This window comes from Lottia gigantea (assembly GCF_000327385.1).
Source record: "Lottia gigantea unplaced genomic scaffold LOTGIsca_185, whole genome shotgun sequence".
Taxonomy (NCBI): domain Eukaryota; kingdom Metazoa; phylum Mollusca; class Gastropoda; family Lottiidae; genus Lottia; species Lottia gigantea.
The window spans coordinates 121254-135321 of NW_008708337.1; the positions used below are offsets into that span (position 1 = coordinate 121254).

Here is a 14068-nt window from a genome sequence, read left to right on the forward strand (position 1 = left end):
GATAATTTTCTAATTAAATAACTAATTCTAATTTATTAAAAAAATTTAAAAAGTATGAAATATTATAGAATATTGTAAGAAAACAGCTAAATCGGTTGTGATACACATTCATGTTATGTCAAATCGGGTTGTGAAATTATTCAGACGAAATATCTCTCCTGTCTTGTCTGTTATCACATTACGAGTTTAAAACTTTCGGAAATCATTTCCGTCAAAATAACTCAATAAAATCACTTACAATCTACACAGAAAAGTTTCCAGAAATCATTTTTAATCATCGAAATACAATAGTTAACACTCGCTGTACACATATAGGCTAATTAGTTTATAAACATCTATTTAATTGAAATAAAGGTAAAAAAAACCATTCAATACAAGTAATAATTCCTTAAACTGGAGCATTTGAAATGTTGACTGGCCCCAATCTATTATTGGTCACAAATTCATTTTTATTGAATTGATAAACAAATATTGTATTAAGTATATGTATTATGATGTCACTACCCCCGACAATAAATATTGATAATAATCCATATTACTGAACATTATTCTTCTCTTTTCCTATTTAATATTACAAACTCATAATTCTATAGTTAATATAATAATAACAGAAAATATAGGAGTACCACATCTAGCAGTTTACACACCATAGCGGATGTTAACTAAACAATTAGTTAACTGTATTAATTGAGATGCATGAATGACCGCAGCATCATAATTAGTCACCATCCCAAACCTGAGCACTGGGATAGTTCAACCTGTTGCGAGCTTGGCCGAGACCAAGTAGTCGAATGATTTATGATATTGGTTTTAATCGAATGCCCCTAGAAAATTGTTATTTCCATAGTCAATGCTTTTGGAAGTCGGTTGTAACCTTTTCTCGACTATTAAACCACCCCAAACCCTGGCTTACATAATAGAATCATCCTGTTTAACATACATTCAACAGTCCCACAAATAATTAGCACGCGTAAGTATATAGACCATTACTTGTGGGAGCTGTATAGCTACTGTTTGCCGAACTTAGGTACAGTTTACACCCGCTATTGAATGAGTCACATACAGGCGTGTAAAGTTCTACTCTTAATACTTTTATGGTATCGTATCAATCGGCTAGTCCCAACAACTTAAAACCTTACACCCCTATTAACTATCGTGGTTGAATCCAGTGCCTTTCTGTAACCTCAGACGAAGGATATAGTTTGGAGTAGAATCTAATTTTGGTATAAAAAAATAGTAGTTATGGTGTACAAATGATTTTGTAGTGATTTTAGGAGATATTATTTATTTTCTGTGTTATTTTCTTTTTTCGTGATTTCGGATCTGGGATAGTGGAGTAATTATGAAAGTTTTCGGAGTGACTTTGTGTATTTTACTTGGATTATGGACGCCGAGTTTCGACTGTTACAATGTGGATGTGGAACTACCATTGATCCATTCTGGAGAAACTGGCAGTATGTTTGGATATTCTGTGGCACAACATATAGATCAGTCGACAAGTTGGTAGGTTTAAGATTCTTTATTTTCTAATTGGTTAGAATATGTCATATCGTCTGATGCCTTGTTTTCAAAACTTGCAAACTAAGTATATATTGCCAGGTACATTCCAAGATTACATGAAAACGCCGTCGTTTTAAAATAATTAAAGTTACAAAATGTATTCTACTAGAGTGAAAAACCAAAGTCCGACATTTTCATTTTTTGGAAAAACTCTTGAACGAACGAGTTGAGATGATTCTGAAAGTTCTGAAAAATCTTGTCTACCTATGTAGAAATATTGGAATCCATCTCCCTATTCCTGGATCGATGTAATATAATCTCGAATATCCAATATTTATATATAAAAAATGTAATCTGCGGGCTTCAGATATATATATAACAGATACATCAGTCCATGTAATAAATCATAAATCAAAATCAACTGACATTTAAATTTTAACAATTGCAGTTTGTTACAGATCAATGTATAGTACAGACCAATATAGTTGGTACTATTGAAATTTTCGCTTCAAGACAACTACAGAATTCCCACATTCACCATACCCTACTGAATAAAACACAACCAAAGTTTTATTATTTAAAATGTAGTTCCTTAAATATTTGAAACTGTTATCTAGAGTAGGTCAAACTAGAGGCAGGAATATTCACTAGCTTCCGGTTTGTCTTGAAATATTCTTGGCATCAAATGGTGCCAAGCTATCGTATATTACTGGAATATATCAGACTGACCTTTGACCTTATAGACAGTGAGTAAGATTTGGGTTGGTAGTTATTGTATTTTCCACACCCTGTGCAGTATATTTATATGAATGAAAGGGAAAAATAACGTTTCCTTTTTACATACTTATCTACTGACTCTCAGTGTGTCATTGAAGGTTCACTGCCCTGTTTTTATTCAATGAGTATAGTTATTTTATTAATATCGATGCAGTAGATATGCAAGGGTATTATTATGTGTAGTACAGTTTTTACATTGGGCCACTGGGATATGCTCATAAGCATATTATGTTCAAAACAAATGAATCATAATATTATCATTAACAATCTTTTTATATGAATAACTCTTAATAATGGAGCAGTTGGTAACTTTAGTTTTACTTTCGATGATGATATATATATATAGTGGAAATATTTTACATATTTTATTGTAGGGGGTCTTGTACAGTCATTATGATCATACCCAAATTATTGCTTCATGTGGAACGGGGAGTGGGATGGGGTTACCATGTTGATAGAAGGCATGAGCGAGGCTCCACTATTATTAACGATATCCAGCTTATAATTTTGACATAATATTATAATATAATGTTAGTATTGTAAGTGACTAGTGAACTATTTGTATTCAACTAAACGATACATACAGTCCTAATGAATGGCAATGAGTATTCTATAGTCCCAAGTACAAACAAGTTATTGAAGGTCTTGAATATAATAACATTGATAATATTACATGGAGGTTATATATGTATTAAAAAAAACCTTTACTATAATAGAACGTAAAACTATTGCATTTCATTAGCCATCTTAATCTGTTGACTCTCATTTACGACAATAGAAGGGTTTGGATGGTGACCTAAAGATTATTATACCCACAGCATTAAACTTGAGAAGGTCCCTCAATTTCCAATATGGATTAGGACCCCGGTTGCCAACGTGTTGTGTTTTCACCCCTAGGGTGTGGGACTAGAGTGTAGATGGAAAATTTAGTTTTAATTGAGAGAGCACCTCACATCATCACATGCTGGAAATGTGGATGAAATAAATTTTTGGGGGTGTGAAAGGAAAGGTGGATTAGGACAACAGACCAAACCCAGTTGATTAACTCTTAGTTCTATGGATGTTTTAAACTAACATCATGATTCACCACTAGTATATCAAGTTAAACGAGTTACTTTAAGAAAAAAGCTGTTATATATACAAGTTTTTACTTGGTTACATTCTTAGCTGTTTACATTCTTTCAACAGTACAGGTCAAGCCTTTTAAGTCCATAAATAACACAAGATTTAAACTCATCCTATAGCTGACGACGTGTGGTTTCAATTTTACATAATGACCGATTCGGCATGGGATGGACTTCAGTAGCATTCATGTAAACGCATTGAATAGGATCTGATCACATGTTTCATAAGGCTGATGCAGGAGTACCCTACAAATAGTCGGCTTAAAATAGGGCAGGTTACCTGGGAACGAATTATTAGCAGAGGTGAAATCCAAAGGAGAAACCGACACTTTATTTATCTGACTCGTTACGTATGAGTCCAAGTCAACATGAGAGTAGTCACTCATTTAATTATAGTGTCAATCCTTAAACTTTTGTGTATCATTTCTGCTGGGTTTGGAAAGATCTTATAGCGACTTAATAAATCCAACTTTTGTATCTATTGTTTAGTCATTAAAGATGTTTGAATCTTGCTCTATATATTGTTTCTGACGAGGAAGTCTATAATGAGTTGGTGTTATCAAGATTTATCAAGATCTGTGGTTAGTATTATCATCAATCACGGTAGTGGAAACTTCTACCAGATCAGATAAGGCATCCTGAGGCTAATCATTTGAAGGGATGTGAAACTCAATATTGCAGGAAATACTTCTGGACGGCTAGGTAAATTGACATAACCTTCGAAAATGGCGACATCTGATTAGGTCTGGATTCCATAGTTGATGGTCAGTAGTAAACAATATAAGTCCGATTAAATCAACGAGGTAGCTATCTTTAATAACATTCCTGGATCATTCAAGATTGTACATGTATATGGGCCATAACTGGGCGTCCAAGAATAAGACAAAACGATTTCTCATTCTAGAATCTTACTCTTTGAAACAAAATGTTTGATTTAACATTAAAATGAAATGGGGAAATGAACCCCAAGTGAGATTTGATGCCAGCCAGATAATGCTACTAAAGATGTTCTCTAGAGTGACAGACTTCAGGTCATTTTATTTACAAAAGCACCGTTCTAAAGAAGTTCAAGGCAACAGAATAATACAATATCGGGTGATCATCCAAATACGCTGGTTTTCATTTGCTGCAAGGTATATCTGAAGAGGCAAAATTGTTTGTATTTATGAATGAGTCCTCTGCTAGTTTCGCTATAAATAACGTTTTTTGGACTTTATAACAATATTCTAGAATACCATCACTATGTATCGGTATCAACCCACGAAAACCCCAGCGATTCTTAATGCTGAATATGGTTGGAAGATATATCTAAGGTTGTCCCTTACCGGGGTGATCTTTGTAACGTAGGTATCACACGATATATTATGATAATGACTGACCAGTCGAATCTATCTTATCTTAATTATCTGGATTAATCAGACTGTTATATAATAATACAGGTAACAAATGTTGGTCAAATCTTATCCAGGTAACAATTATTTGCAATATGATACTTCGCGCACTTATCATACATTTAGTAATCAGTGTAATATGAAGAAACGTTGTAATTGACCTGCACAAGTATATAATGATAAAGGTAAATGATATCTATATATATATATATTAAATAACGGAATACAATTTTATGGTAATTAATTCAATTTGAGTAAGAATCATACTAGTCTATGTGCAAATTGTGGATTGTGGAAATAGACCACTACATTGTCTTTGGGTATTTCTGCTCCTATATTTTCTACACACACGCCAAAGCTATTCAATTCCCAAATTGATAGTTAAGGTTTCAGTTCAAACCAATATTATTGTCTATTTCCAGCGAGATGTTCTATCATTAATTCATTCTGTCAGTTTTATTCCATTCCAGCCCCATTTCATTCCATCTAAGATAATATTTCATAGCGAAATTCAATCTTCATCGGTTCCACTTGCTAATAAAAGCCATTCATGCTGTTCTTATTGAAATGTTTTTCAGATAGGACTAATTGTACTTTTTGACTCATCGAATTTAATGAAAAGATTTTGCAATGTCTTTGTCTTTTAAAACGCATTCTTAGATTGAAATAATGGAACCTTTAAAGAAGCTGTGAATCTTGTTTAGAATTTTTATGAATACAATATCTCAATTTAACTATACAAGGAAGACCGGTGAAAACGCAATTTTGGTTTTGATATAACCAAAAACTTTCCTACTCCACGCCTTTTATTGTTTCTATATTATGCTGAAGGAATATTTAGAAGTTGGCAAGGAATAACCCAACCAACAACAAATGTTTGCCCTTTAACATTCACAAGACAATGGGAGAAACAATAACACAGATTGTGTTAGTAATTCACAATGTCTTTGATGGAAGTAAAAAAATATTAAACTCTCGGTAAAGTTAACAGTTAACCAATTGATAGAAACATCAAAAGATGAACTCCGATTCTGCATTGTTAAATCATATTACTGAGTGGTAACAAAGAAAGTACATCGTGGGACATCTGTTGAATGGCATTGATGGGGAATTTATAAAAAAAAAAACATGGCGGCGGATTGTTACATCAATCTTAGATCACAAAGGCAGAAAATTGAACGAACGTGTGCGTATGAAATCAGGCATAGATACAGCTGTTTCATGGTGCTAGCTCGAAATGAATGCTATTGTTCTATTGAATAGGTATTATAGTATAAATAAAAAAAATAGCAGAATGGGGTCGGGATAACCTCCTAATGTGTAAATAAAATATGATATAAATTTTTTAAATGTTATTTAAATTGGCATCGATTGATATTTTAAATCTAAAAATAAATAATATATTTATTATTGAATGCTTGTTATTCTTGCAAGATGGTGTCTTGCCAGTTGTGTACTATCAAAATATATGAAAATTTCTGATAGTAAACGATATAGTAGCCTATGTTTCGGACTAATCAAATATCAGGAAAATGTGCTATTAATTAATATGACTTCATCTCCTACAATTAAAGATGGGGTAGAATTAATCTGTGAAGAGGCTGGGGAGTTTTAAAGGACAAATTAATGGCTCACAAATGTTTAACGATTGCTCGACAATCTGACATAGATCAAACAAAGTTTTTACAGACAGAATGGACCAAACAATTAAAGGCATATTGAAGTGGGTCATTGAAAAATAATTAGCCCCATAAGAGGATTGGTGTTACCCATCAATTTGAGGGTGTCAAAATAGCTCGTGGAGATAAGAATCTTATGTCAGTATACCAGGGCTATATCATCAATAATGTTCAGTTTATCTATTACGTCACATCATATGACGTCATTTTTTCAAATTAATTAAATATTGGTCTGGTTTGAGTTGGTATTTTAATTAGTTCCGGTTGCTCTTAGCAGGAAGTTATTTACGTTCTTTGTTTTTATACATTGGAGACCTATAATGGAAATTTTAAATATAAAAATATATCGTTATCAAAGTATCAGATAACTTCCAAATGAATTCCGAGTTTAAAAACCTATTCGAATAGAGGCGTAGGGTGTTGACGAATACCGAGAAGATGCCAGCTTCCCTTCAGACAAGAGAAGATTACAAATCGATTGCTTTCTAGAGGTATAAAAATTGTGAAGGTCCATTCAAGTTTTGACAATTATTATAAAAGCTGATAAAAAAATCTGAATGTTGACGTAAATAAATATGAGGTTGGTATAGACTAATCTAAATGGTCAAATTTAAAGCCTAGTCGAAATATAAAAGTTCAGTGTAAAAAGAGATTAAAAGTTAATTAATGATAAACTTGATTAATGAGACGTCTGATGACAGTGACAGGTATAACATGATATTGGTTTGCTCTCGGAGTGTAATGGGAAATTCTAACCACTACCGTAAATTCAGGACCTTGAGGCTAAGAAAATACTAAGAATATAGTGTTACCTGGTCTCTCATGTTGTGACACCGGGGTTGTTTTTGGTTTTTAGACTTATGTTTTGATTGAACCGTTGTAATTTATGTTACAGCATCAGAAATAAATACATGTTCTGTCTGTCTGTTCATAATGATTTTTCACAATTAAGTCAATTCAATTCAATCACTGAATTCAAACCATGTATTTCTCTTAATTAGAATACTTTACAGTTTTTCTTTGATGTTCTGCATTACATTCTCACATTAGGTTATTTGAAATAATGAAAAAAAAATCGAGGCTTAAATATACAACCTTGTTTGACGACGACATCATGTTATATCTTAAGTTTTAATTCTTTGGAGGTAATGAAATGAAATTCTTCTTATGTTTTAAATCCATTGAGTTTTCCTTAAAATTGCATTCAATATCAAACATATCGATATAATACAAGAATATAGTGTAATTCAGATCTAGGTTGCTTAACTTCTCTTGTCGCCTTTAACTGAGAAAAAACGCCAAGAAAAGCATCAAGGTTAGGCTATGCTCAGTGTCTATTGAGAACAATGTAGCGTTAAGAGAAAAGTGTTTCAAAAGCTTTGAGAGGGTACTATTTCTTTGAAAGAAGAAGAAAAAAGTGAAAGTACTTCAGTATTTTTTTAACAGAAGGATTATAAAATGTTACCATGTGTAAAACTGGGTTAAATATACAATTGGTGTGTACAGAAACAGATACATGTCTATATATAGTAATTCCTAAATACGGTTGGTCTAATACTGCTCTGAACCGCATCTAGTATTCAAATACACTTCATATACTTCTAAACTATTGTGACCAACTACACCTGTTAAGCAGAAACATTTTACAACTATACAAACTAAGGTCCTCTAGGATCATCGCATTAGTCTGACCTCTTGGCATTGTTTTCCCATGGACAAGTTTCAAGAAATAGATCATCATTTCTACATTTTGGGGGATTTGTCATTTTATACTTACCATTCTATAGTATATCATCAGGTATTTCACGGTTTCTATCCATAAATAAATAAATAACCGTATTATTCTATTTATTTAGCCCGACCCAAACACTTGCTTAAAATGTCAAATAAACATTGACGACCGACAGCATCTCAGATAAGTAAAAAATAGAATTCATTTCATCATTGAAACAGCTGACTGATGCAGTTTGCATATAGTTGAGAGAGAAAGATGAGACATATCAAAACTATCACACAATTGATATAAAACATAGTATTGCAAATTTCAACAGCTTGCCCCCTTCAGTGCCCCAAACACACTCTACCCTGACGTCTTTGCCCAGAATATGACTATGATATCAGCAAAAGCCATCTTCAGAATAGGGAATACAGTTCTACAGCTTGATGTTAAACGTCTACTTGCAGCTCTTGAGAGCGGAATATCAAGTGACCATGTTCAATTGAATTTATATTTACATTCTAGTTTGACATTTTGACCCAACATCTCAAGACAAATAAATTCGTCTAATTCTTAGTGGTTTTAAGTTATAGGTGCTGGCATACAGTAAAGGCCATCAGAACTGTGTATTTGGGACTTAATCGTAAATATGGCATATGTTTGCTCAGCACTATAACAGCTTTCTGTGGTCAGAGTGACATACAGTTCAGAAAGAAAAGGAATATAGTATTATAATGTAATCAGTACATGGAGTAAATATGTAATTAAATTAATCACCATCTTTAATTAATCATTAATTGGTACTCAATGTTAGGATGGTAAATATTATGACATGTACTGACATTTAATTGGTCCTCGAATTATACTTATTCAAAGTAGCAACTACCAAAGCCGAGGATTGTAGCGATCGTTATTGATGCAACTTTTATTATATTAGTTAAAAAAAACGACAATTTATGTTAGAAATAACTCGTGGAACAGTGGATAGGTTGAAATCTTCGAAACTACACACAAAATCCGCTTATGGTTAATATTACATGCAATATGAAGACAATATAAGAGCGAAGGGCGTTCTTTAAGAATGCTCTCTATGTCTAGAAAAATTGAACGCTTTACAATCCCCCTTGGCCAGTGATAATTCAAATGTCATACATATGTATCAGCAAAGTGTCATAATCTGGTAGTAATCTGTAGAGTAATCAGTAGAGCTATATCTCCAGGAGACATCTCACCGATACTATCTAAAAATAAACAACTCGTCGAGGCAGAACACTGGGGTAATCATCTCCTTTTAACAAGTATTACATTTTCAAACGCCAAAATCTCTTTTTTCATTCAGACATATCAAGTGGATATTTATCTCTCTTCTGAAAGGTGACTAGTCCAGATTTGTATGCAGATGTTGGTTCAATAACGTCATAAATCCAGTTTTCGGAACAAAAATGAACTCATGACACCCGTGGCAAAGTCTCAAGAAAGTCGAAACGAGTCAAAGCTTTAAAAAGGAACGGTCCTTGTCATAACCGTGAATACAAGTACATGAGTACCAGGTGAATTCAGAAATAAACGCTAGTCTGTATTGATTTCTAGTCGTAAAATCATTTCAGACAAATGACAAAGGTTATCATGTGTGCCTAAATTCAGAAAAGGGTACCAATCTGATGTAAGAATCTGATGTTTCTTCAAATCTATCGAGAACCTCTCACTTAATTAAACCGTTAACACATACTAACCAAAAGTTTTTCTCATAATTGAGGTGGGAAAAGTTCATAAACTAATAGCATATTACATAATATATCATAATGTACCAAATTCTATCCATAGTAGAATTGTTTTAAATCACGTACAGTTATGAATATACGAACACCACGGTCACTAAAAACATTACAATCATAAACTACAACAACAACTACTACAACAAGACTGATAGTGTTCAATATTTCTAATTGTTGCCGTGATCGGCTTCAGAACAGTCTAGAGATTTCAAATTTGTAGGAAAATTTAATTTAGTGGTTGCTACAGAACTTTGGATTGGAGGTCCAATTCTTTTTAAAACAATTCTAAGGGTTAAAGAGACCATAATATGCCCCTGGGAAAAGCATGCCCTCTTTACTCTCCAATCTTCGTTTGGAGTCGCCACTAACAATTATCATAAGATTTTTAAGAATTATGTAGACATAATCAAAGGCATTATATCTCATATTCAAACTATCATTTTTACAATGACCCTATCCCTTATTTCAGGTTATTAGTCGGTGCTCCAAAAGGTGAAACATCCCAACCAGGTGTTAACAGAGCAGGATCTGTATTTAGATGTGGAATAGATCGTGCCGACTACTGCCAGGAGATTCCTTTCGATGCCAAAGGTAAGTCGCACACACACACACACATTTATTTTGAATTTTTTTTATCAATTTACATAGTGAAAAAATGAACCTGTGACCCCCTGGAAAATTGTTTCGTGATGTTTCGTAGAAAAAGGTTTTCATTTTACGGGAGTAAGCCACGGAAGTCACGAAGTTCCGCTTGTTAAATAATTTTCATGATTTTTGGCCTTCGGTAAGAAATGAGGAACCCGATCTTACAACAAAGCCGAACCTTACCTTCGGACACGTCATGTTTGTTATATTCTGTGTTGCAACCTTTGCATTACTATTTTAATGATTATGATCAGTTGATGATGCAGGGACAAGCAAATATTTATAACCATAAGAATTGTTTCCAGTCCCCTCCCCCAACTTACGCTCCGACCAAAGTTACAGCAAAGAAGAAGATATATCAGATGGTTGTCTCTCTAGCAATTTAGAGTATATTTTGATATTTTCATAATATTGATAGGAAAATCATGATATTGAGAGGAAAATTGAAAAATTGATAGGAAAATCATGATATTGATAAAATCATTATATTGATAGGAAAATCATTATATGACAGGGAAATCACGATATTGATAGGGAAATCATGAGAGATATTGACAGGGAAATCATGAGAGATATTGATAGGGAAATCATGATATTGATGAAGAAATCAAGATATTGATAGGGAAATCATGATATTGATAAAGAAATCAAGATATTGATAGGGAACTCATGAGAGATATTGATAGGAGAATCATTATGGCAGGGAAATTGAGATATTGATAGGGAAATCATGAGAGATATTGATAGGGAAATCATGATATTGATGAAGAAATCAAGATATTGATAGGGAAATCATGATATTGATAAAGAAATCAAGATATTGATAGGGAACTCATGAGAGATATTGATAGGAAAATCATTATGGCAGGGAAATTGAGATATTGATAGGGAAATCATGATATTGATAGGGAAATCATGATATTGATAGGGAAATCATGATAATGATAGGGAAATCATGATATTGATAGGGAACTCATGATGGCTATTGATAGGGAACTCATGATATTGATAGGAAAATCAGGATATTGATAGGGAAATCATGAGGGCTATTGATATGGTAATCATGAGAGATATTGATTAGAGATATTGATAGGGAAATCATGAGGATTATTGATATGGTAATCATGAGAAATATTGATAGGGAAATTATGAGAGATATTGATAGGGAAATCATGATATTGATAGGGAAGTCATGATATTGGAAGGGAAATCATGATATTGAAAGGGAAATCATGATATTGATAGAGAAATCATGAGAGATATTGATAGGGAAATCATGGTATTGAAATCATGATATTGATAGGGAAATCATGATATTGATGAGAGATATTGATAGGGAACTCATGAGAGATATTGATAGGAAAATCATTATGGCAGGGAAATTGAGATATTGATAGGGAAATCATGATATTGATAGGGAAATCATGATATTGATAGGGAAATCATGATGGCTATTGATAGGGAAATCATGATGGCTATTGATAGGGAACTCATAATATTGATAGGAAAATCATGATATTGATAGGGAAATCATGAGGGCTATTGATATGGTAATCATGAGAGATATTGATTAGAGATATTGAGAGGGAAATCATGAGGACTATTGATATGGTAATCATGAGAGATATTGATTAGAGATATTGATAAAAGATATTGATAGGGAAATCATGATATTGATAGGGAAGTCATGATATTGGAAGGGAAATCATGATATTGAAAGGAAAATCATGATATTGATAGAGAAATCATGGTATTGAAATCATGATATTGATAGGGAAATCATGTGAGATATTGATGAGAGATATTGATAGGGAAATCATGAGAGATATTGATGAGAGATATTGATAGGGAAATCATGAGAGATATTGATGAGAGATATTGATAGGGAAATCATGAGAGATATTGATAGCGAAATCATGATATTATGTATTTTATTCTAGGAAATAACATCAGATGGAATGGCTCAGCCTATGTTGATATAGAAGATAAATCTGATCAGTGGTTTGGAGCCACCATTCAAAGTTCAGGAGAAAATGGTGTCATAGTGGTAAGTTAATAAATCTCTGTATAACAAATGATATTTCCTTTTCAATAGAGACATGACACTACTGGTCATTTTTTAACCTTTTAGCTTGAATCTCAATCCCAAAGACGTTATTTAATTTGAGCTCACCCTTCAAGAACACATAAAGATACTCTGTAACTGGATTTGTTACTTCAGAATATTTTTTGAGAGTAGCTAATCATATAAATTTGTATACTTATTACATACATAGGCTTATGACTCTGTTGGTGGACAAGATCATCCCTTAAGCCATTCTTTTATATTGAGCTTTGCCAAAATAAGCAGTGTACTCATCACTTGATTGTCAATGTGGCACCCCTTTTATAGGTCTACAAAACTTATAACATTTATTTAGTATATTTAGTCAGCGAATTGAGGTTATTAACTAAGGAAATATTTTAAGTAGTATTTCCTTTGACTGTTCTTGTAAAATTACTTTGCAGTTTCCATCGTATAGTAGTTTTTTTGATATTTTGGAATTCTTACTTAACAGAATGACCAAAGACAGTGTGTGAAATATAATAATTGAGTTTAGAAAAGTTCATGTTCAGGTTTTTGCAGAAGAAATTATACACGTAGTCCCTCTTTTACATATAGGTTTGCACCCCTTTCAAAAAGTTCATTGCTCATATTGTTCCTTTGTTTTTATTTATGAAAAGTTTTTTAAAGAAAACATTGAGACTGCATACAATACAGAACAAAGACATACCAATAGTTATTTGATAGACAATTTCAATCAAAAGTGTCATAAAACAAGCAGTCTATTTGTGTTCAATAAAATATTTTGAAACTTTATACTAGGTAATTCTAACACCCTGTTTACAGCTAAACTTGTCTTTGTTTGGAAGTTCTTTGGGTGTGAACTATAAAATCATACAGAAACATTTCAGAAACAAAATTTATATCTCACACCCATCTCAAATTGTTATAATCCTGTTTGGATTTGATATATTTAGGATTCAGTCAGTTATTAACTTTAAAAGCTATCTTTATATAATTCAATGTTGTAAACATTATGGGAATATCATTATGAAAAATTGGTATAAGAAATTAACACCAATTTTGATACAACAATGGGTAAACCAATACTTAATTTGGTATCAAAATCACATTGTCTCCTGGATAACTTAATCTTCTTTCTTCCCACCCCCATCTTCTCATAGCATTCATTATCATAGTTTTGTAATTTGAGTAAACTAACAATTACGTATTATTGACTCTTATATGTCCACTGGATAATCAAGAGTTCTTCATATCGATCTACTAGATGACCTAGTCTACTCTCAGGAATTCTGTAACTTAAGACCTAATTGCTTCGTTATCTTTGAAATCATCTTTAACATAGTTTCAAACATTCTGGGATGTTGAGAATTCCTGTGTAATCACACATATTGA

General features: G+C 32.6%; 1 protein-coding gene across 1 annotated transcript in view; it reads left to right on the forward strand.

Moving 5' to 3' along the window:
- Positions 1-7046: 7046 nt before the first annotated feature.
- LOTGIDRAFT_239025 (hypothetical protein) overlaps positions 7047-14068 on the forward strand; it is a gene marked incomplete at both ends in the record, with an annotated part of 38641 nt that continues 31619 nt past the window's right edge. Inside the window, 3 exons of the mRNA XM_009052515.1 lie at positions 7047-7051; positions 10433-10554; positions 12549-12655. Of these exons, the coding sequence (XP_009050763.1) occupies positions 7047-7051; positions 10433-10554; positions 12549-12655 (234 nt within the window). The remainder of the gene's footprint in view (positions 7052-10432; positions 10555-12548; positions 12656-14068) is intronic.